The 22033-nt window shown below is 38.9% G+C and overlaps 1 protein-coding gene across 1 annotated transcript in view; it reads right to left on the minus strand.

Annotated features, from left to right (window-relative positions):
• The window catches only part of AASDHPPT (aminoadipate-semialdehyde dehydrogenase-phosphopantetheinyl transferase), a gene marked incomplete at both ends in the record, with an annotated part of 32051 nt that extends 18636 nt beyond the window's left edge, over positions 1 to 13415 (minus strand). Inside the window, 2 exons of the mRNA XM_082484609.1 lie at positions 12019 to 12244; positions 13272 to 13415. Of these exons, the coding sequence (XP_082340735.1) occupies positions 12019 to 12244; positions 13272 to 13415 (370 nt within the window). The remainder of the gene's footprint in view (positions 1 to 12018; positions 12245 to 13271) is intronic.
• Positions 13416 to 22033: the final 8618 nt, after the last annotated feature.

Raw genomic sequence — 22033 nt, forward strand, 5'->3', positions numbered from 1 at the left:
ACACAAACGATATTTGATCATGTTTTACTATCTCTAAAGGAAAACAAAGTAAACTGAGACAGAGAAAACATTTCATGGAATCACAGAGTTTCAGAGTTGGAAGGCACCTCTAGAGATCATCTAGTCCAACTCCCCTGCCAAAGCAGGATTGCCTACAGCACATTGCTCAGGACTGCATCCAGGCGGGTCTTGAAAATCTCCAGAGAAGGGGACTCCACACCCTCCCTGGGCAGCCTGTGCCAGTGCTCTGTCACCCTCACCGTATAGAGGTTTTTCCATGTATTTGAACAGAACTTCCAGAATTTCTTCTGCAACAGATGCCCAAGTCCTAATTGTTTATTAATGCCAACTAATCCTTGTACAGATGTTTAGAAACTGACAACATAAGACAAATAATTAGCTAGATATATGACTAACTCAGAAAAAAACAGAAAATTAACAAAGCATGTTTTTTAAATCTATTAGCTCACACAGCTTTAATGTGAATGGGAAATTGTATTTGCATTCTGTGACCTCTCCACTTCCTGCCAGTATCCGGCAACTCTCCCAGTGATATGTATGTTAAACATCCATTCTCATCATTTAACTACTAATGATACATTTTATCTTGGCATACCTCAGAGAAGCAGCATTAACTTTAACATGCCAGAAAATTTGAAGTTGCCTCCTTTGAATTACTCAACATTTCCCAGATTGTGAAAATGGAAAAGTCATACAAAGACTGACATAATTTGATAATGTTTCATATTTTCTCTGTAGTTAGTATCGTTAAGTCTTTGCGATATTACAGAAACTGCTAAGGTTTCAATCACAATACTGTGATCAGGTCTAACAGCAGTGATGAATATTTAAGCAAGCTGCCCTGATAGTCAACGATAAACAAAAGAAAGTCAAGAATCATTATGGATTAGATAGCTCTACCTACAAAACTGGACTGGAGAAATAGCAATTTTGACACAGGTATGGCTCGGAGAAAAAAAAAAAAAAGAAGAAAAGTCACAAGCTATTAACTGAATACCTCACACCTGATCAATTTACAGACAGCTACTGTATGGTCTGCAACAGATATATGATTTTTTCGTTTGTTCTGAAAATACAAAAAATGCCAGATTGTCTCAAATTTTGTTCAAACTCATGGCTTTAGCTTGCTTCTGAGTAGAGAAAATAAAAGTATTGAAAATACACAGGGTCTTAATCACTAAGACGGTTCAGGAACCACAAATCCTTTTAAGGAAATTTACTTACTTATAACTAAACAGTAATAGCAAAAATGATAATGAGTAGTAAGAAAATAATAAACCCTCACTTGCCTGTGTCAATGGTTATAACTTTTACTTGCTTAAGCTCTTTGCTAGCTGTGGTCATACAACCTCTTGAAGAGTTTTACGTAGCCACAGTATTTCAGCAAAAAGGTAAATTACCACATGAAAATGGCATTTTAATCAGTTTTCCATTATAGAACATAGCAAACAGTTAAAGCAATCATACCATTTTGTCAGAACAGCAGGAATTAGACAGCCTGGAGAGTTGGGCAGAGAGAAACCTTATGAAATTCAGCAAGGGCAAGTGTAGGGTACTGCACCTGGGGAGGAATAACCCCATGCACCGGTACAGGTTGGGGGCTGACTTCCTGCAGAGCACCTCTCTGGAAAGGGACCTGGGAGTCCTGGTGGACAACAGGATGACCATGAGCCAGCAATGTGCCCTGGTGGCCAAGAAGGCCAATGCTCTCCTGGGGTACATCAAGAAGAGTGTGGCCAGCAGGTCGAGGGAGGTCATCCTCCCCCTCTACTCTGCCCTGGTGAGGCTGCATCTGGAGTACTGTGTCCAGTTCTGGGCTCCCTGGTTCAACGACAGGGAACAGCTAGAAAGTGTCCAGCAAAGAGCTACAAAGATGATTAGGGGATTGGAACATCTCTCTTATGAGGAAAGACTGAGGGACTTGGGTCTTTTTAGTCTAGAGAAAAGTAGAATGAAGGGGGGTCTTATTAATGCTTATAAATACTTAAAGGGGGATGGGAACAGTCTTTTTTCAGTGGTGCCCAGTGATAGGACAAGAGGTAATGGGCACAAACTTGAACATAGGAAGTTCCATCTTAACATGAGGAGGAACTTCTTTACTTTGAGGGTGGCAGAGCACTGGAACAGACTGCCCAGAGAGGTTGTGGAGTCTCCTACTCTGGAGACATTCAAAACCCGCCTGGATGCTGTCCTGTGCAACCTGCTGTAGGTGACCCTGCTCTGGCAGGGGGGTTGGACTAGATGATCTCCAGAGGTCCCTTCCAACCCTGACCATTCTTTGATTCTGTGAACTCTACTTCCTTTCAACATTCATGAGGTTATGATGCATCACGCTAAAAATAAACACAAAACCCCAAAATCTAAATAAACATAAAAATAGACTTTATAAAGTCATCACGATTGCGAGTTGTGAGGATGCAACTACAGATTTAAAAAAAAGTTAAAATAAGTCAGACATGCTCAGATCTCTTCAAGGGTAACAGATGTAGGAACATAACATTATAATGGAGGTAGACCTTCTGTTACGCTTTAAAAATACAACAAAAACCTCAAGATGTTGACAGTGCAACAGCACCCACATAGAAGACATGTGCCTGACCATCTGTAGCCTTACACTACAGTGTTACTACCAAGCCACCAGATCTCTGAAACATTTTATTACATTCAAGAAATAATGTACTAGAGGGCCTTTCTACACATGCAGAAAGATTACATTGACTGACACCTTTGACAATTAATCCTTTGCTTAAAAACAAATATTTTAAAGAAAATCTATCACTTAATACCATCTACTATTTCCAGAAACCAGACAAGCAAAAACCCAGTTATGAGGATGACCGCCCAGTATCAAAAATGGGTCACTTTGTACCTCCAGTGAAATCAGATTAACACTCAAACTATACAATATACAACATGTGTGTGTGTACATATATATCTACACTCACATATTCATATACATGTATGTATATATACACACATGTACATATATATGTTTTCTTCTGGAGAAGAGTAGGCTCTGGGGAGACCATATTGTGGTCTTTCAGTACTTAAAGGGGGTCCACAGGAAAGATGGGGACAGATTTTTTAGCAGGGCCTGTTGTAGTAGGACAAGGGGTAACGGTTTTAAACTAAAAGAGCGTATATTTAGACTAGATATAACAAAGACAATTTTTACAATGGGGGTGGTGAAACATTGGAACACATTGCCCAGAAAGATGGTAGATGATCCATCCCTGGAAACATTCCAGGTCAGGTTGGACAGGGCTCTGAGTAACCTGATCTAGTTGAAGATGTCCCTGCTTATTGCAGGGGGTTGGACTAGATTACTTTTAACAGTTCCTTCCAACCCAAACTATTCTATGATTCTATGTATATAAAAAAAACATATATATGTATGTATATACAAATATATACTGGTATGCATGTGTGTATATATGTGCATGCATATGTATGTATGTATAAATGGTGGTGTTGTGAGATGCATAGACAGAAATTCCACAACAAGAGGGATGACACCCAGTTCTATACTCACACTGAATCAGATATACTGCAAAACAACATTATCCACATGGTATCGTTAATGGTTGCTACCGAACCATAAAAGTATTAAGATAATAGTAACCCAAAAGGGTAGGTATTTTAGTGAAAATGTAAGTATAGGGGGAGTACTTCCATCTCTAAGAAACTAGAACCACTGCAGAACCTGGGGGTGCATTGGGATCTGTTTGGCACTTGGTATACAAATGTTACGTTGACAAGAATGGCAAAAAAAGCCCATTCTCTGTACCCAAGTCATCTTCATCTTCCATGTGAATTTGACTACACGATTCACACTTCCTAACACCTCCTTGATTTGACTAATGCAATTTTTTGCCCTCGTAGGAAGCTCTGTGACCTTAGAAAGCACAAGCTCGTTCAGACTGAGATGGTTTCTCTGAAGGAGTCCAATGAGAGATCTCTGTTCTATATTTGGTGTTTGGTGTGGAACTGGTCCTCAGTATTGAGACACACACACTCTAGGACTAGGTACTTCCACATCATGATATCCAACTGAACAATATGAGTCCAGTATGAACTGAATGAACAATGAAGCCACTGGATAACAGAGTTCCTTGTGATGGCAGAAGTCAGGACACTGCACGGAAGCCTGTCCCGGAACAAAAATCTCACAGCCAGATGCAGTAAAAATGTCTCTTATAATTTTCACACTTAAAACATCCCCACTTCTGTGTATACACCATCCTTCCCTCTTTCCTCCTTCAAAATGAAGTGAAAAAACCCCACAAGATGACAGAAGTATTAAGTGTTGTAAATTTGGGAATCAATCTCTCCTATGTAACACTGAAAGTAACCATGTAAGAACATGCTTTAAAAAAAACCCAACCTTGTAAAGCCATTTGTTTGGCTGCCAGCAGCTGAAAGACTGTTTGGCGCATTTGACAGCTAAAACCCAGCATGTTTTATTTGGTCTTCCCACAGAGAAGAGACAGCAGTCAGCTACTCATTCAGCATGTTGTCCCCCTGAATCCTTCCCTCCTATCAACACACAAATTAACTTTTGCATGGTTCCAGATCAGCCACTGCAGGAGCTACCTTTTATCCAGCCAACAGGCTATACAAGAAAAGATGCAAGAGGAAGATAAATGTATTGCAATGTGGCAAAAGCAGAGCATGGCCCACAACTGAAAAACTGATGAACTTCAATGGTCCATTTACCTGTATCAGTCATATCTACTCTTGTAGATACTATCTCCAAGTGTTTGCTATGTTTTTATTAAATTAGGTTTTGCTAGGAAAAAGATATGCATATTAATACAAAACCCAACAATTCTGATGAACTATCCAGGGCAAATAATTTTTTAATTGGATTTTCCATCAAAATACAACTCAGCATGTTAGCACAGGCATGACTGCATAGAACTTAGAGCATCAACTTGATATAAGGCAAGAAAATAGTAGACAAATATTACAGAAGTAGCAAAAGTATCCTGGTCCTAGACTTTCCCAAAAATCTGACATGACAGTGGCAACCTGTAACTTTCAGTAAGAAAATATAAAAATATTTTCCTTGTTAGAAATCAAAATTTCTCTTAGAAAGGAAATGTGTCAGGGGAATCCAGCTTGAAACTATTTTTTTTACAATTTCTGAGGGGAGATGTTAAATATTTAAGATATGTTTCTACCATTTCTTCAGTCTAAAAATCTGCAAATCTGTCTCTAAAACACTGCCTCCCAACCTTGAAACTAGTAAGAGGTCCAAACTGTAATTCTTGCACAGACTACATCCAAATAAGCTTTTGACAACACAGAATAAGGACAGCTTCTTTCTTCCAGCTCTTGGAAGAATGTAGAGTATGTATCTGTAGAGAATGTAGAGAATGTATCTGTAGAGCTGGAAGCTATTGGAAATGGGCAGTGAGGAATTTTTTGCTAACAAAAAGCGAATTCTTAATTCCTACATAATAATTACTTAACCTTGGCCCTCCTGTCACATCTTTCTGCTAGAATTCCTTAATTTGGAAAGCCAAAGCTAACTGTCATTAGTGTAAGCTGAGATGTAATTTTAGTTTCTAAACAACAAAAAAAAATTCAATTCTCTTTAGCCCCTTATTTTGAATGTATAATTTAATTTCCCAGAAAACTAATCAAGGAAGGGGATCAACAAAACCAAACAAGCATTCTTATAGTTTCTCTTTGGCCCACCTCTCATTTTTGCTAAAAGCTCCTTCTTTTAAGTTTTTTGCTTTCTTAATTGTAAATTTATCCCTCATTTTAAACATATGCCTTCTCCACAAGTTCATTTTTACTGTTCTGCATTTTGTAGTTTCTATTTTAATCCAAATGGGTTTATGTTTTCCTATTATAAAACAATAATAAACGATTAAGATAGGCTTTTTAGAAAGAAACAATTTCCCCTCAAATCACAATATCAAATTTTCCTTTTATCAAGCATTGGTGCTTAATCAATTACCAGAACATGCACATGTTTTTACAAATGTGATGTGATTCCAGGTTAAAACAGTGTTAAAAATGTGATTAAATAAAGCACAATAATGAAATTGCTATAAAATATGTATTCTTTAAGAGTATGTTTAAGATGTTTTTTTCTTCTCATTTTCAAATAGAACAAATTCCTCCCTGTTTAGTCAGTGTAAGGGCATATGACCACTGTGATTTGTTAGTTCAACAAGGATATTAGCTCTTTTTAGCTTCATTTCAACATCTAAAAATTATGTGTTTTCATATTTATAAATATTTACTACCTTAGTCAATTAGAAGTAACATTTAACCTGAAACCTTCGTTAATTTCTTCATCCCAAATAGTGCCTCCACATATCTATAGCTGTACCATTAGCTAATAATTTGGGAGTTATCTCTTGCAGTAAAAGATTAATTAGATGCTGATTGCTGCTATGAGATTTACTGAAATACAACAATAAAACTAAAACCAATTAAAATTTGCTTAAGGTAAAGTTAACGAACCATAAAGACAAAAGCACTCCAAAGAACAATCTGGTTTTGCATTTCTCTCTGGGTCAAGAAACCCTGAAAAGCAGCAATTAAAAAAGCATTACAAGTTCGAAAACTTCAACATGGCTGCTAGATAAAAGACATGCCAAATATGTTACCTATGGTGTAGGTGTGCCTAACTCTTAATTTAGTTTATGACTACCAAAAGAAACAGCACGAGGTTTACAGCTGGCCAGAGAGTGAGCTTTCCTCCACTAGCTAGACTAAAGTATGGTACTTCACTTCTTTGTGTGGGACTTAGATACTCTGACTCATGTGTGACATATCTCCGATTTGAAGATCTCTGTCATCTCTTGTATTATATTTAATTCTGGAATTACATTGAGATTGGAGATGTCCAGATCAAAGTATCTGTAATGCAATAGGCAAGAAAGATTGAAGGCTGATTACGAAAGATCAGGAAAGAACTGTTAATTTATTTACCTTTGTAACTCCATCTAAGCTAAAAAATTGCATTACTGAAAAGAAATTCATTTGCACAGCAGGAAAGCTCTTGAACCTAAGATCTAAACTTTTTTTTCAAAAGCTCAAAGCAATCTCTATTAAGCCATAATTATTTCCTAAGTCTCTGAAAATGTTCTCCTTTACAGAGTTTAAGTGACTGGTAAGTCAACATTCCACACACCACTTAAAACAAGTTGACACTTGTTGCAAAATTTCTTGTCCATAAGCTAAAAATCAAATACATTATCACAAGCTGGGTTTTCCCACAGGAGTTAGTAGTACTGTGAGAATCCTTCTCATTTCTTTTGTGAAAGGGTTAAAATAATTCCATATGCATTACCTCTTTTGCCAAATAATGTCCACAATCACTTCCATTAACAATTTACAGTACAGCGTGCATTTTCCCAAATGATTCGAGAGTTCATCTTAACCTGATCTAAAGAGAACCTGATCTCAGTAATTCTTCAAAAATAAGTAAGTTAAAAGCCTGATTTAAATCTACAACAATAACCTCCTGGATAACCAAAAGGCAAAACCACACAATACCTAAAGAGCACATTTTCCTTTTGTACCATCACTACTTTATTTAGTTCAATATCTGAATAGAGGAAAAAAAGGTGATAAACTACTGCATACCTGTAGAACTTTTGTAGAACTGTCTCTATTTGCACTGCTAAAAATTGCTTCTTGTGTGGCCTGCTTTCACCTTTGAAGAAGGCTATGTCTTGCAGTTGTTTCATTTTTCAGATTGTAATAATGCAGCAAAAGTAATATGGAAAGAGGTGCCTTCTTATTGCTCATAAGTAAAACAAAAATATATAGCACAGATTTATAAGCAACATAAAATGTTTATGTGCACCACGTCTCCTTGTTACATGCTAGCACACAATTTCATAGCATATTTCTAAAAATTTTCAGCTGCATTATACTCATACATTTGCACTGCATATTTTGTTCACTGACCTCAAACAAGATTCTGTTGGATAACATCACAAGATGAAGTATTTTGTATTTAAACAAGCATTTGAAAAAAAAAAAAAAACAACAACAAAACAAAATAAAAACCAACCAAAACTCAAACCTACTGTAATGTAATTTGTACATAGGGAACTCTTTGTTCTTGTAGCTATTCCAGAGAAAGATTTATAGCGGATTCACTCTCAGAAATATAACGTACTTAGCAACTGCAGAGCAAGAGCACCACTTAGTGGAACTATCAGATAAAACAATACTGGCAAAGTCAAAGTTCGTAGCACAGCAGTAAAAACAGTTTCAAGTAATTCCCCTAAAACAAAAATCTTTCTCACAAAAAAATTAGGTAAAAAACCTGCCAGTTTTAGTTCATATTACAGAGGCTATAATTTAAAATTCCATCCTTAGCATTGCTTATTTGCTGGCTCATTTTCCCATGTACAATTACTAAGTTTTCACTACTATCATATTTCTTTTCCAAAAATACAAATTATAACTGCAAAAAGAAAAATGTGGGGCCATAAAAAAAAACTCTTTAAAATTTGGAACCTAGTATTTTTTTTATTTAATTCACAAATATTTACATAAAGTTACATAATGTGGAAAACAATTGCACAACCACGTACTGACACACAGCAGTTATTTCTTATGCATAATGCATTGTAGTTCCTTTCTCTCCTGATCAAAACATAGAAAAGATGTACACAAGTTGTTGACAGCTAAATGACTTTAGGAGAGACTATGCTAACTGCGGAACTTCAGATATTGGAAAGGAAAGCCAGAAATTTTGTAATGATTTTGTACTCCTCCGTATACACTGTGAATCCTGCCACCATGAATTCAGACTGTGGACACAGTAAGGCCCTACTAGCCCCCTTTTCTGTCAATATATACCTAGATCTCTGACGAAAGAGGGAGAGGTGGATAAAGTAGCCATGGATAAAGAACCCATGTTCAAGAATTCTAGCAGGCTGCATCTGTCACTAGCTTGATTCAGACTGGTCATCTGGATATACAGTTTTTCAGTATCAGTGTACTACAAAAACACCAATTTCATTCCATCATTTAGTCTTTGGAATCACGAGCATCTCCAGAATAACCACCATTTTTCCCTCTATGGGTAAAACCACTGAAGCCTGTCATACCAGATCTCCCAGCGTTACTCAGTCTCACCAGCTCATACTCACAAATTAAATCCACACAGCTGCTGAGCGCAGCTACCCAGGGGGATGTGGCAACATTTGCTTTATGGTAAGAGGTCATGACTGCTGGCATCAGCAATCCGAGGACATGTTTGCAGGAGCCTCTCTTGCTACAGAACTTGTTAAGAACTGAATGTTGTATCTAAACCCTGTTTGCACTTAACTAAAAATTCAGTTTGGTTTCACTGCTTTTCCTACATTTCTGCAGAGATTAAACTCTTTCCCTGTTACCAAATCCTGCTTTAAATTACAGCTTCACGTTGTTATTTGGAAACCCTAGCACAAGCAATCACAACGCTATGCAACAGAAGCAGAATAGGAACCAAAACATCATTGATAGGATGAACTCAAGATAATTTTTTCCTAAATTTAGCCTGCTAAATTTGATATAACTAAGAGTAAGCAACAATATATACTGACAGCCTAACTTTGATTCCACACCTCTTTATGACAACAGTGACTAGGGACACTGAATAAAGAATATACTCAGACACAGGTCAAAGAACCCAGATTTGTTCTGACACCGCCTGCAAAATGAGAAACTGATCAACGGACATTGAGTTATCCACTATATCTGCAATTTAACACGAGGGAAATAAGAAAGGAATAGTGAATAAATAAGTAAAAAATACAAGAGAAAGGAAGCAATAGAGATTAATTGTTTTGGTTTGTTTTTCAGGGGGTTTTGTTTGGTTGTTTTTTTTTTTTTTTTTTTAAATAAAGCCAGGTAAGATTGAAGTTCGAAGATATTCTTTCTATTAACTGGAAAAGAACTAAGAATATATTCCCGTACAAAGCTGAATGCATTATATTCCAAAATGGAGAAGTAATATAAATACAGGTTTCTAAACCTAAATATAGAGTTAAACCTCCATTCTTCACAATTATTTCATAATTTCAGAAGGAAAGCTTAACACATTTCAAAAGATTTGTCAGCTGGATATCACCAATGTGTCTTTAAAATGCCAGCTGTTTTCAACTGCATAAAATCCCAGCTGAGGATACCCCTGCCTCCATATATGGCATGTATAAATGACTTTCAATTTTTCATTTCCCAAGAAAAGCTTAAAATACAAAGAAGGATGTTTGAATGTTTTGGTTTTCACTATTTACCTGCTGAAACGGGAAAGCTTTTTAAAATGAGTAATTAGGGAGTCTGGTGGTAAGGCCTGTGGCAAGCCCAGCCAAAGCATTTCCAAGGGTACTGGGTCTGAGTGTTAATTTTTTTCATAGCAGCCTGTACAGCACTGTGTTTTAGATGTATGCCTAAACCAGTGTTGATGTCACACCAGTATTTTATCTACTGCTGCAGTGTTTGCACAGCATTGAGACCTTCATGGTCACTCTGCTTCCCCAGCAAATAGGCTGGGGGTGTGCAAGACATTGGGAGGGGACACAGATGGGACATCACTTTGTGTTGTTTTACCTGGGAGAGCTATGATAAAAGCACCAGCCTCGAACTTGATCGGGTATTTGATTGCTGCATTACTTCAATCCCTTCAGGGGTGTACCTGTTCCAGTGCAGCTTTATCCACAGGCCACAGTTCCTGTCACAAAACACCGAACTGCGCTGGTGTGGGGTCCTCCAAAGGATATATCACAGAATCACAGAATCATCAGAGTTGGAAGGGACCTCTAGAGATCATCTAGTCCAACTCCCCTGCTAAAGCAGGATTGCCTAATATAGTGTGGACATCTGCTCTAGCACAGTTACAGAGCCTTTCTACTACAGTGAAAGCACCACATGCTGACCATCATCTTTAGAGTAAGGGTCTACAGTTGACAGAAGTGAGTCACACAGAAGAACTTCACTTTGGATCGCAGTAAAGTTTCTGTGCCTCTAAGATAAATATGCCAACCCAAAAATGCACACTTGTAATAATCATTAAAAAGGTGCAAAGCAATTAGAGAGAAAGTTATCCAGTCAGGGTATATTTGAAGCTTTACCTTACTACACCAAGTATTTCAGAGCATAAAATGCTGGGCAAATTGGAGATTCTGAAGAGATTTTCTAGGAACACAGCTATTACTGTCATACCCAGTTAAACATTTGAGAAGGATTCTCAAAAACTAAAATTCCAGTAAATCACAAATGCCAGTATGTTTCTCCTTTAACTCAGTCATGCATCAATGAACATTTGTGAACTGAATGATCTTTGTAAAACTATATTTAAAAATATACTTTTCTACAATTCTAATTTATAATTTGGGTCCTGAAGTTCATCAACAGTCAGGTTAGCACAACATTTAATAAAAATAAATAGGCCAACAACTAAAGTTTGTGAAGTCTGTTTTTTTTACCAGGGGCAACTCAAATATTCCCCTATGACCCCTTCTCACTGAGTATTTCTGCACACTCATAGCAAATCTTTGATGCCAGTTTGCTACACTATTAGGCCTGGTGCTGACACACACAACATCCATCCTTATGGGACAAGGGAGTAACACTCACAGTCACAGGCTATAAAGTTCTCCTGGGGACAGATCCCACTGTCCCTACTTGGAAAGCTGTCCCTGCTTCTACCTAACAGACAGCAAACCCATAATCAAAATATCTGCAGATGCTGGTCCTGCCAATACCTTAACAGGATTCAAAACCTTATGTTTCCAGGGTTCTGCTTTTCTAAATTGGAAATGCATCCATATCTGGCCTACTAGAAAACCCTAAAAATACAATGAGGAGCACGTTTAACAATAAAAAAAAAAAAAAAGCAAATGCACAATAAATTCATACACTCTCTTCTAATTACACTAAATTTCCAGGAAACAGATTGGTTCTTCAGAAAACATTGAAATGTTCAGCACTTAAAACACTACAGCATCTCCTTTGGTCACCATAATGTATTACCTGGTAAATTAGTCTTCATGATATCAATGCCAACTTGAAGCTCAGGCTCAGCTGCAAGAACTGCATAATCTCCTTGATGAGAGACATTGAAGTTGTAATTTGAACAGATATTGAATACATTATTTGCCAGGAAAGGTTTTCCTTTTGATGTCCTTTGCAAGTTTATTTCATTCCAAGGTATGCACAACTTTTCTGCAATTAATTTCCGTATCAGCAGGCGACCAGCCTATGAAATAAAATGGAAGTGATTCATACAGAACTATTACGCTATGTGCAAAGTATCTGTGGTTGCTAGAAAACTACCTGCCTAAAAAAAAAAAATGTGGTTTACTATTGCCAATAGAAAGTGTGTATTTTAGCCAAATCATTTAGATTGCTCCCTTTTATAAAAGCCTTTGTCAAGTAAATTTAAGCAAGAGTGTCCACCAGACCCAAGTATATAATACATTTATGATCGCTGTTAGCACAAAGAAAACACAAGACCTAACAAAAAACAGTCCCAGCCTAGAAGAATCACATAAAATAGTTCCTTATCTACCTTATTTACTTACTTAGGATACTTTGTTTCATAGATTAATACTTTTTATACCACAGCGAACAGTAAAACTGATTAAACAGCTTTCCTTCCAGTACATTCATTCAGTTACTTAGGCACTAAATGAAATAATGAACAGCTAAAAATGATGAGCAACTTCCTACAGACTAATTAGCAGAAGTCTCCATTACTACCACATCATTGTGTGAGATGTAAAAGCTAAATTACGTAAAACAGCTTTATTCTCTTACAGATTACACTACAGTCTTCACATATAGCCTTCTCGAGTGTGTCGATTCTGTCTCCTGACTTGACATTGCGGACGTTAAACTTGTGAAGTCTCTCAGAGCAACTAATAGAAGGCTGCAAGCGTCCCTTTTTCCTCCTACGTGAAGGTGTAAGCAGAGCTGGCAACTAACACTTCGCAATGCCATTTCTTCCCTGAAACGCCCTTGCAGGGCGTTATTTTCCAACGAGAAGTCAGAAATTTGGGCAATACTGAATCTGCAGAGAGACAATCGCGTCCCGGCGGGAAAGGGCCGGTCCTCAGCGTAGAAGGCTCTGAGGGCCCCGCCGGCGACACGGCACTCTCCCGCAGCAGCCGGGAGGGACGAGACGAGACGGAGAGCTCCGGCTCAGGCGGCCCTGAGGGAGGGGAAGCCGCCCCTCTGCCGCGCCCCCTTCCACCCCCCCGCCCTCCTCCCCCGCCAGCATGTACCAAGGCGGCTTTGGCATCGCGGGCAAAAACAAACTGGCCGATGCGGTCCTTCTCCTCGGGCTGCACCAACCGCGCCGCCAGCAGCCACTCCTGACGGCAGGGGCGCCAGGCAGCGCAGGGGAAGGCCCAACGTACGCTCCCCATGGCCCCCGCCACGACAAGCGACCGGCGGTGGGGCCCTCTGCCTCAACGCCTCCCTGGCCGGCCGGTAGGAAAGAGGGACCCACTGTCGAGGCACGGTGGCCAATCCTGTATCAGAGCGCCCTGTGAGTGACAGGGGAATGCGCCAGGTACCGACCTATCAGGAGAAAGGCGGCGCCTGCGGCTGAGCTACACCCGCGGTGTCGTCAGCGAGCCCAGACAGGAACCCGCTCGGGAAGGATGGGCGGGCTTTCATGTGGATTGACGGCCGGGGGAGCCATTGCGAGCGCAAGAAGCGGGAGAATGACACCGGAAGCAGCCAATCTGCTGGCGCTGCTGCTGCGGAGGGTGGGCCAGACTGGTCGGCGAGCTGCTGGTGTTGGCTGCAGGTGGGTGCGCGCTGCTCGGAGGGAGCGCGAAGGGGGGGAATAGCTCTTCGCCGGTTGTCGAGAGGCGGCAGCGCTGGAGACCGCCACATCCGGTGGCTGGGCCCCGCGGTCGCGCTGCGAGAGGAGAGAGAACCCTTTGCACCATCCCGCCTGTCCTGCCGGAATTAGTCCTCCCTTAGAATGAAGGCAGCCGCCGGAAGGCGCATGCGCGGGAGATCTGGGCATGCGCAGTAGCGGTGCAGGCGCCGCTTCCCTCCCTCCGGCGGGCGGGGCGAGGGGCGGAGGCGATGGCGGCAGCCGCCGTGCCTGAGGCCGGCGCTGGAGGGGCGGGCCGGGACCGGCACCGGCACCGGCGAGGACCGGGGCGACAGTGCCCTGACGAGGTCGGGGATGGGTGATAACCCCGGCCCTGGCAAAAAGAACGTAATTTCCTTGTAACTTCCGGCTGCCTCCGGCTTCGTGCGAGACAGAGCCGCGTTTATCCCGTTGGGCGTGGTGGCCGTTGGGAGCTCCTGGTGGCACCGCTTATCCGTTAACGGCAGATGGTTTCCCCCGGTGGCTCTGGCCCCGTCGTTGCGGTCGGTACAGGCGTGCCCCCGAAGGACCGTCCCGGCCCCTGGCAGAGCCGAGAGAGGCCGGGAGCTGCAGCAGGCGGGGTGGCCTCGGTGCCCTCCCCGGGCTCGCTGCTCTGTGGGGACTGGAAAGGAGGAGTCAGTTGTTCACACACCAGGTGCAAAGTACAGCATCGCCCCAGTTTGATTGTGGCTGCTAAAGAACGCGTCCAAACAAAAGCCTTCTATAGCCTGTGCCCTTTGTTCTGCTAAGAACTGTAGTGGTGGTCAGAACTGGATTCCCGCGTGCCCTCAGTTGCAGGCCATCTGTAAAAATGTCAGAAGGTAATAATTTTGTTTACCCTTTAGTTTTGAAGTTGGCCCATGGTTAAAACTTTAGGGTCTGTTTGCAAAATTACAACCCTCCTTTCTGTTGCTTGCCTTTAGAAATATTTATGCTTTAACCATTCGATATTGGCCGTGTACAAATGATGAAAAATACTGAAAATTACATTGTTGCAGGTATTTAAGGTCCCTTCCAACCTCACTGATTCTATGATTCTATGATTCTATGATTTCTTAGATTCTTTCTTTTTTCAATGTTTAGCATTCCCAGCTCCCTGTTAATGTGAAAAGGTGCTGTTTCTACTCCGGCCAGAACAACTGCTGTCTTTCTGCCCCAAATACGTCTCAGTTTTAACTGAGTATAGATTGGTCTTTGCAAAATATTTTAAACACAGAAGTAACGTTTGGGAAAAAAATGTTTCAGCAAGGAGTCAGTAGTGTAATTCACTTATTTGTAAATACAATTCCCATTTTTCTTCATGACTTAGACAAGCAAGGGATGTCATACATACTCCCTTATGTATTAACCAAAGACAGAGACAAAGTTAACTGACAGCAGAGGAGGATTTAGCACAGTTCAAAAAAAACCCAACAGGAAAATGCTATTCACCAATACCAAATTGTAGCTGAGGTTTACGTTTCAAGCACTGTATTCTGCACACTTTGAAAAGGAAATTGTGGCCATATCTACATTTAGTTACCAATATGTGATAATACTAATGGAATGTGGTCTTACCTAGTTCCAAAAAAACCCTCGGGTTTGATTAATAGGTTTGATTTGTCCATGCTTTCCACTTAGAGAGATGTAAACATGTAGCAGTTTTTTTCATTACCAGATTTATTGATTTTTTTAAAAAAAATAAGCATCATGTGTAAGTGCAAACTGAGGTTCAAGATGCACTGAATAATATGCTGAATTAGTCTGTATGTATGCTCAATATTGCATGTATATTTAAAAAAAACCAAACGTATTTTCCTCACATACAGAAATTACAGACTACAGAACCCAGTAAAAGCAGTAATTTCCTCTTCCAGAATGTGCAGTTGTTATTTTTTCCAGAACTAGAAGAACAGCATGGCATTTTCTTTCAATTTTTTTCTGAAAACGAAAATTACAGTTCTTGAACTTTTTTAACTAAGAAAATAATTTCCAAAGGAACTTGATGAATTTGAGAAGTTTAGCTTTAGGATAAAATTCAATCAGTTTGAGTTCTTCTAAGTGATTATTTTCTTTATCTTAATGGATTCATGTGTTTGTGAGAGGAAAAGATCACTGCTTGCAGAGAGGGAATCTTCCGCTTTTGGAATGCCTCCAGGAATCAGTGCTATTTCACTGCTTCCTACTGGTACCATGCTGGTTTTTTTTTCTGTGCCTTTTTTTTCAATCACTTCTAAAGAACCCAAAGCTTTAAAGTCTCTGTGTCACCTTTCCTTCTTAGAATACTGTTTCAACATGTATTATTGATAAATGCCACTTCTGTGGATTAAATGTCTCAGAATGTCACATGCATCTTTTTTGATTGTCTAAAAATGATTGAATATTAATTTTCTTTGAAGTTCTGTTATTTATGAAAAAGCTGTGAGACTCAGTTGCATTGACATTTCCAGACAGGAACCTGGAATTCTGTTACTGTCTGTTTTCAATCTTAGATAGTCAATGACAGTAAAAACAACAATACAGTATAAAAGTATAGAACTTTGTACTTCATATTTATAATTTAATTACATTTCAATCTACTCTTGTCTTCTTAGTCAGCAATTAGAAGTGTCACCAAATCCTTTAGGTACCTGTTCCACTCATATTCATCTCGCTGAATATTAAATTAGGTGCTGTTAAATTAGATCTGTAGTGGTATCTTTAAAAATTGTTAACAAATTACCGATTTTCCCCCTTTGAATAGATAAGAAGTGAAAATAGCAAATCATCTTGATGGGTATATGGTAGACTTAATAATACTTATTTTTAATATTAGATTTTAAAATGCTGACCTTGACTTTTCAAAACTTACATTAACTGTACAGTTAAATTTTGCATGAAAAAAATTCTAAAACTTCTCTAGAGATATGTATACGAATTCTTTATCTTCATTGGTCTTAATTCTTTCTTTCTTGGTATATAAAGTATGCTTTAAAATACCAGGATTTAAGATTTCGCTTTTTTAAAATCCTGCTATCTAGTAAGACATACTATCCAAGGTGGGAGAAAGCTAAGTGACAAAAGTAATGTTCTCTTGAAGAAAAATTTATTTCTCATAAGCTATCTGCTAAGAACTATTAAGAATTAATATTTATATTTTTTTATTGGTGAGAGAGTGCTGTACAGCAAGTGCTGTAGCACAGCTATATTGTGCTTTGAGGTAAAGCAGATAGATTGTTTTACAGTTGTTTGTAAAGTACCAAATAAAGGTTGCATTCAGGCTATTTTTGCCAGCTGCGTTGGTAGAGGAGAGAACATCTACACACAGAATGTTATTTGTCCTGTATACATGCATGAATGTGTACATGCTTCACATAAGATTGGTGTCCGTTGTGCTGGGAACAGTCACGGGCTTCAGTCCCATTGCAAAGGTTTGGTCATGGTTATTGTCAGGCAGACATAGCCCTAATGTGCTTTTTCTGACAAAGTGCTGTCTTACCTATACACGATACTTATGTATGCTCAATACTTTCACAAAACAAGAACCCCATGGCTATTACAAAGTTGCATATATTTGTATATATTTTTTTTATCTTACTATTATAAAGGCATCGAAACAGTTTGGTGTAAGTCCTCTCCAGTGTCAATTTGTATCTTGTGTCCTCATCTGGGTGTTCATGCTCCATTCTTATTACATAGGCCCTTGCTCTCCCTTGTTTAATAATTTTTCCTCTGTTATTTACTTAGAATTAATCAGACATCTTATACCATTCTCAACTTCATGAGCATATTTAAACTTCTCTAAGCATTTTATGTCAGTTGCAGCATCTAAGGCTTTTTTGACTTCCAGCAAAGGTGTTTCTGGATATGTGTACTTTATATGAGTATGTTCTGATTGATGCTGTGATGAGCACTACAGTAGACCCTGCACAAACAAAAATTCATCTGTGCCATTTCTAGAAGGCATATTGCAGTAGCTAAGATTTTAGTGTATATCTGTTGAGATATTCTGAAAATGGATGTCCTGGTGGTTTTTGGACTCCTGTCTAAGTTTAACAGTATGCTGTGTTTACAGCCTGTGTAATATCTAGGATTCAGCAAATATCTAGGGTATGAAATTGATACTCAAAAGGACAGCTGGACTTTGCCAAGCATAAGAACAAACAAATAAATTACACATTTCATCTTCTTCCACATACAGAATTATAAGTACATCTAAAAAGGATTGTTGATGGTGCCAACTAAGAGAAAATGTTTATAACTATGTTATGTCTTGTAACTATCTTTGGAAAGGGAATGTGGGCATTGGTGAAGTCAAAGGATACCTCTAGAAATTCAGTGAGTGTTTTCGGCAGCTGTTTGCTTGGTATACAAGTGTTAGGGTCAGTTAAACATTTTCTTGTAGCTTTTTGCCAATAGATCAGATACTACTACTAGGAACGTGTGTATCTCATGTTTTGACTATGGGCTTATCAGACCTCTCGGTGTGATTACAGGGCATCTGGGTCAACGAGCTCATTATATTCTAGGCTGCTCCATCCCTTATTGTCTTGGGAAAAGGACAGTGTTAAAATAGAGGGGTCTTGTGACCAGTGGAATTTTGAGGTCTGGGTTTTTATTGGTGGGCATTGTGACAGACCATAAGAATGCTTTTACCCTCAGAGCTCCCAGATGGTCCCTCAGTTCATCCACTGTACTGACCAAAATTACGTTACCGTCCCCAACCTGCTTCTGTTCGACTGCTAGCTGCTCTGTGGCCATACATTGGCTGGCTGTTTCTTGCCACTTAACTATCAGGTGTGCAAATGCCTTGTCCTTCAACTGGAGATCTGCACAGATAGCTTTGAGAGGTACATTTACTTCCCCAGGCACGTGTTATGTGGGGTTGACCTTAATAACTTTGAAGTCTGTATCAAAGTTCACTGTAATGGCCAATGGGCCACTTGTTTTATGTGACTTTCCAGCAGAAAAACAGGGCAAATGTATTAACTTTAAGGGAGTCTGGGTTTGGAGGTTTTTGTTTGTGTTTGTTTGTTTTTTAGATAACCAGGCTAATAGCTAAGTAGGCATTTGTCAGTATAAGATGTGTAAACATTCAGTATGCCAGAAGTTTTGTCAAGTGGTAGGGTAGCTTGAATTTGGTCACATTAGAGAACAGATTTGATCTCACTGCAGGCGATACCCAGTCACATACGCCAGTACTCAAGGTCTGATGTGTCATGTTACAGGAGATGGTGGAAGGCTGGTTGTGTGACAAGTGCCCGGTGGGTCAGGTGATGGAAGAGGGCTCGAGTATATAGCCTTTGCTTGCCATGATAAGAACCTGTATGGCACACAACCATATGTTGAGAAACAAAAGTAGGAGATCCCAACTCTAATGAGCCATCTATTGGAGTTTGGTTCTCGGTAATTGACGTGAAGACAGACTTTGTAATTAGAATCCCGTGGGAGTAAACGGAGCAAATATAAGGAGGCTCATTTCCCAGCTTTCCTGAACTCCAGACCTATGCAACATATGTCTGCACCCCCTGTTTTCTACCCTTTTGTCAGCAACTTGATCAAATATTTATAAAGATAACTATTGATTAATTCAATATTCTTTCTCTTTGTAGAAGAATGCATGAAATAATTATAAATACTAGTTGGCCTTGTTTAACATACCAAGTTTTAGCTGAATTGTTAAGATATTTTGGAGGGCTCTAAAATCATCAACAGATTCAGTAAAGTGGTAAATTAGTACCAAAATTATCAAATAAAGCAGGAATTGGCTACAAGGGAGGTGAGAATTGAATTTTTTAATATTTTTTTTTTAATGGAGCAGAGGGAATGGTGAATTAGGCTAATACATAACACAGTATTCATTAGTATCTTAATGATGGACAAAAACATTAGTGGTATACTGGTGAAATTTGCTTTTAATAAAAAAATAATGAGACAATGCTATTACAGATTAGGATAGAATGCACTGCATAACCTGCAAATTGGAGAAGCGAGACACTGATGAGATCTTAACCATAATGCTGTACAACAGATCTGATATCACTGAAAGAAATATGAGTGGATGAAGAGAAAACTGCAAGAAATAATAACGAAAACAAAAATTCTGTCTTAAAATGGACCGTGGAAAGTTTGACAATTGTTTGTTCTAGTAGAAGCTGAGAGAGGATATCAACACTCTTGATAATTGTGAGTGAATAAATATACAAAGGAAAATTAAGTCAAATGACAATTTTGACAGAAGGACAAATATATGTAAGCATTAATAAATTGTGTAATTAAAAGAAGGTTTGCAGTCTTGACACCAATGTACTGTGATAGTCTTTCTGTAGAAATAGTGGTGGTAAAAGAAAACTTTCTGAAATATAGATTGCTTTTATGAAAGTGATTATATGTCTTTGCCTTAGCAGAGATGGACTTGATGACCTTAGATGTTTCTGTGTTCATTATACAAAGATGAATATTACTCAGTTGGTAATTTTACCTACAGAAAGCAAGTAGTAGGTTGGAGCTTGCTATAGAAATTGCGTGTAAAAGGAGAAACACATCTATTATCTATTATCAATTCCAAAATTTTGTGAAAAGTTTTACATTTCCTTTAGAAGAAGTGTTACTTTACGTGATGCCAAACAAACCTTGAAATTCACTCACTTTTTTTTTAAAGTTTCATTCAAATGTGGGAAACTAATTTTAACTGAAACAACTCCGCTTTTGAGATTCAATGTTTTGAGGAACAGGCTTTTAAGTTCATAAGAAAAGAGTATTCTAGAGAATTCTGACATACAAAAAAGCTTTATGATTTATGGAAATTTGGGTTTATGAGGCAATACATTATCAGAATAAATGGTGGTATTGTTCTTCTGTATTTTCCTAGTTCCTCAGGCTTAGAATGGAAAGAGTGAATACGTGAGATTGGCCATGGGAAGGAGAAGATGCCTGCTCCAAGGGGGCCAGTGCTGGCAGCAAGATCAATGGATGTCTTCTATTCCAGCAGACATGGAGGTCTATTTGTGGCTGGAGCTACCTGACTAGATAAAGTATAGATCAGTCTGCTATGGAAGTACCTCCCATGAAGAAGACTGCAAACTGGCTTAGTTTGCTCTGAATGTATCATTTTATCAGATAAGCCTTTTCATGAAATTAGAAACCAAACCGAATATTTTTCTGGTTTCCGGGTTTGGCTTGGAATTTTTTATCCCCATCTTTGTCAATTCAGGTGGGCCATTATCTGTTGCTAATTTTAATTGGAATTGTGGAAGCAGAGTCCTGAAATAGAAAAACCTTGGAATGTTTCCTTAAGATTTAAAATAGGCAAGCTTGTCTCAAATTTGACGTAAGGGCAGTTTATGCAGCTGTAGCAGTATAAATAGCTTTTATAATAGGTATAAATAAAATATACTTACATTTAAAGTTTCTTTAAGTTGTCAAAGTGGAGTAAAGTATTTTTAATGTAAAAAATAGAGAAGGCAAATTTACCATACAAACAATGCACAGTGTAGGGATTTTCACCAGAAAAACTTGGCTGCTGAAAGGGAGATTGCACTGTCTTAAATTTAAGCCCATTCTGAAGTGAGTTAATGTATGCCACTGTAAAGGAAGCTCACAGTGTGCAGCATAAGCTGTGAGCAAACATACAGCTTCATAGCAAGACTAGAGATACAAGATAAAATTAGTATCAATTGACTACACACTCAAAGTTGAACTGTCACCAGCCCACCTCTAAATGACCCCATTTGGTGAGCCCCAGCAATCCTGTGATTAGGGTTGGCTCTTGGTGTTTGTTTGTATTCTGTTGTTTTCGTCCAGAGTGCATAACGGGAATTCACTTAGCAAGCAGTCTAGTAGCCTGTATCTCCCTTCCACTGTAAGCTGTAGAAAGACCATTGGTCCGCTTTGAGTTTGGGGGTTTGTAGCATACAGATGAGCCTTTTGGAATCTAAAACTATGTAACAAAGCTTTCCTTTTCCATCTTCATTTTCCATCAAATTGTAAGAATTTGGGTTTTTTTGAGGGTAAACCTAGGACTAGTCTTTCTCTTAAATGACCATTAACATTTTAACACACTCTTTGGTGTGCTTCCTTTGGACTTTATTGAAAAAATTCCTACAGGTGGGTACTATTTATAGAGTTGTTCTTTGATACATGTCAGATATCTTACTTTTCAAAGTATGCTATGTGTATATATTTTGCAAAGTAGAAGTA

The sequence above is a fragment of the Vanellus vanellus genome (genome assembly GCF_965231255.1).
Source record: "Vanellus vanellus genome assembly, chromosome: 1".
Classification (NCBI taxonomy): Eukaryota; Metazoa; Chordata; class Aves; order Charadriiformes; family Charadriidae; genus Vanellus; species Vanellus vanellus.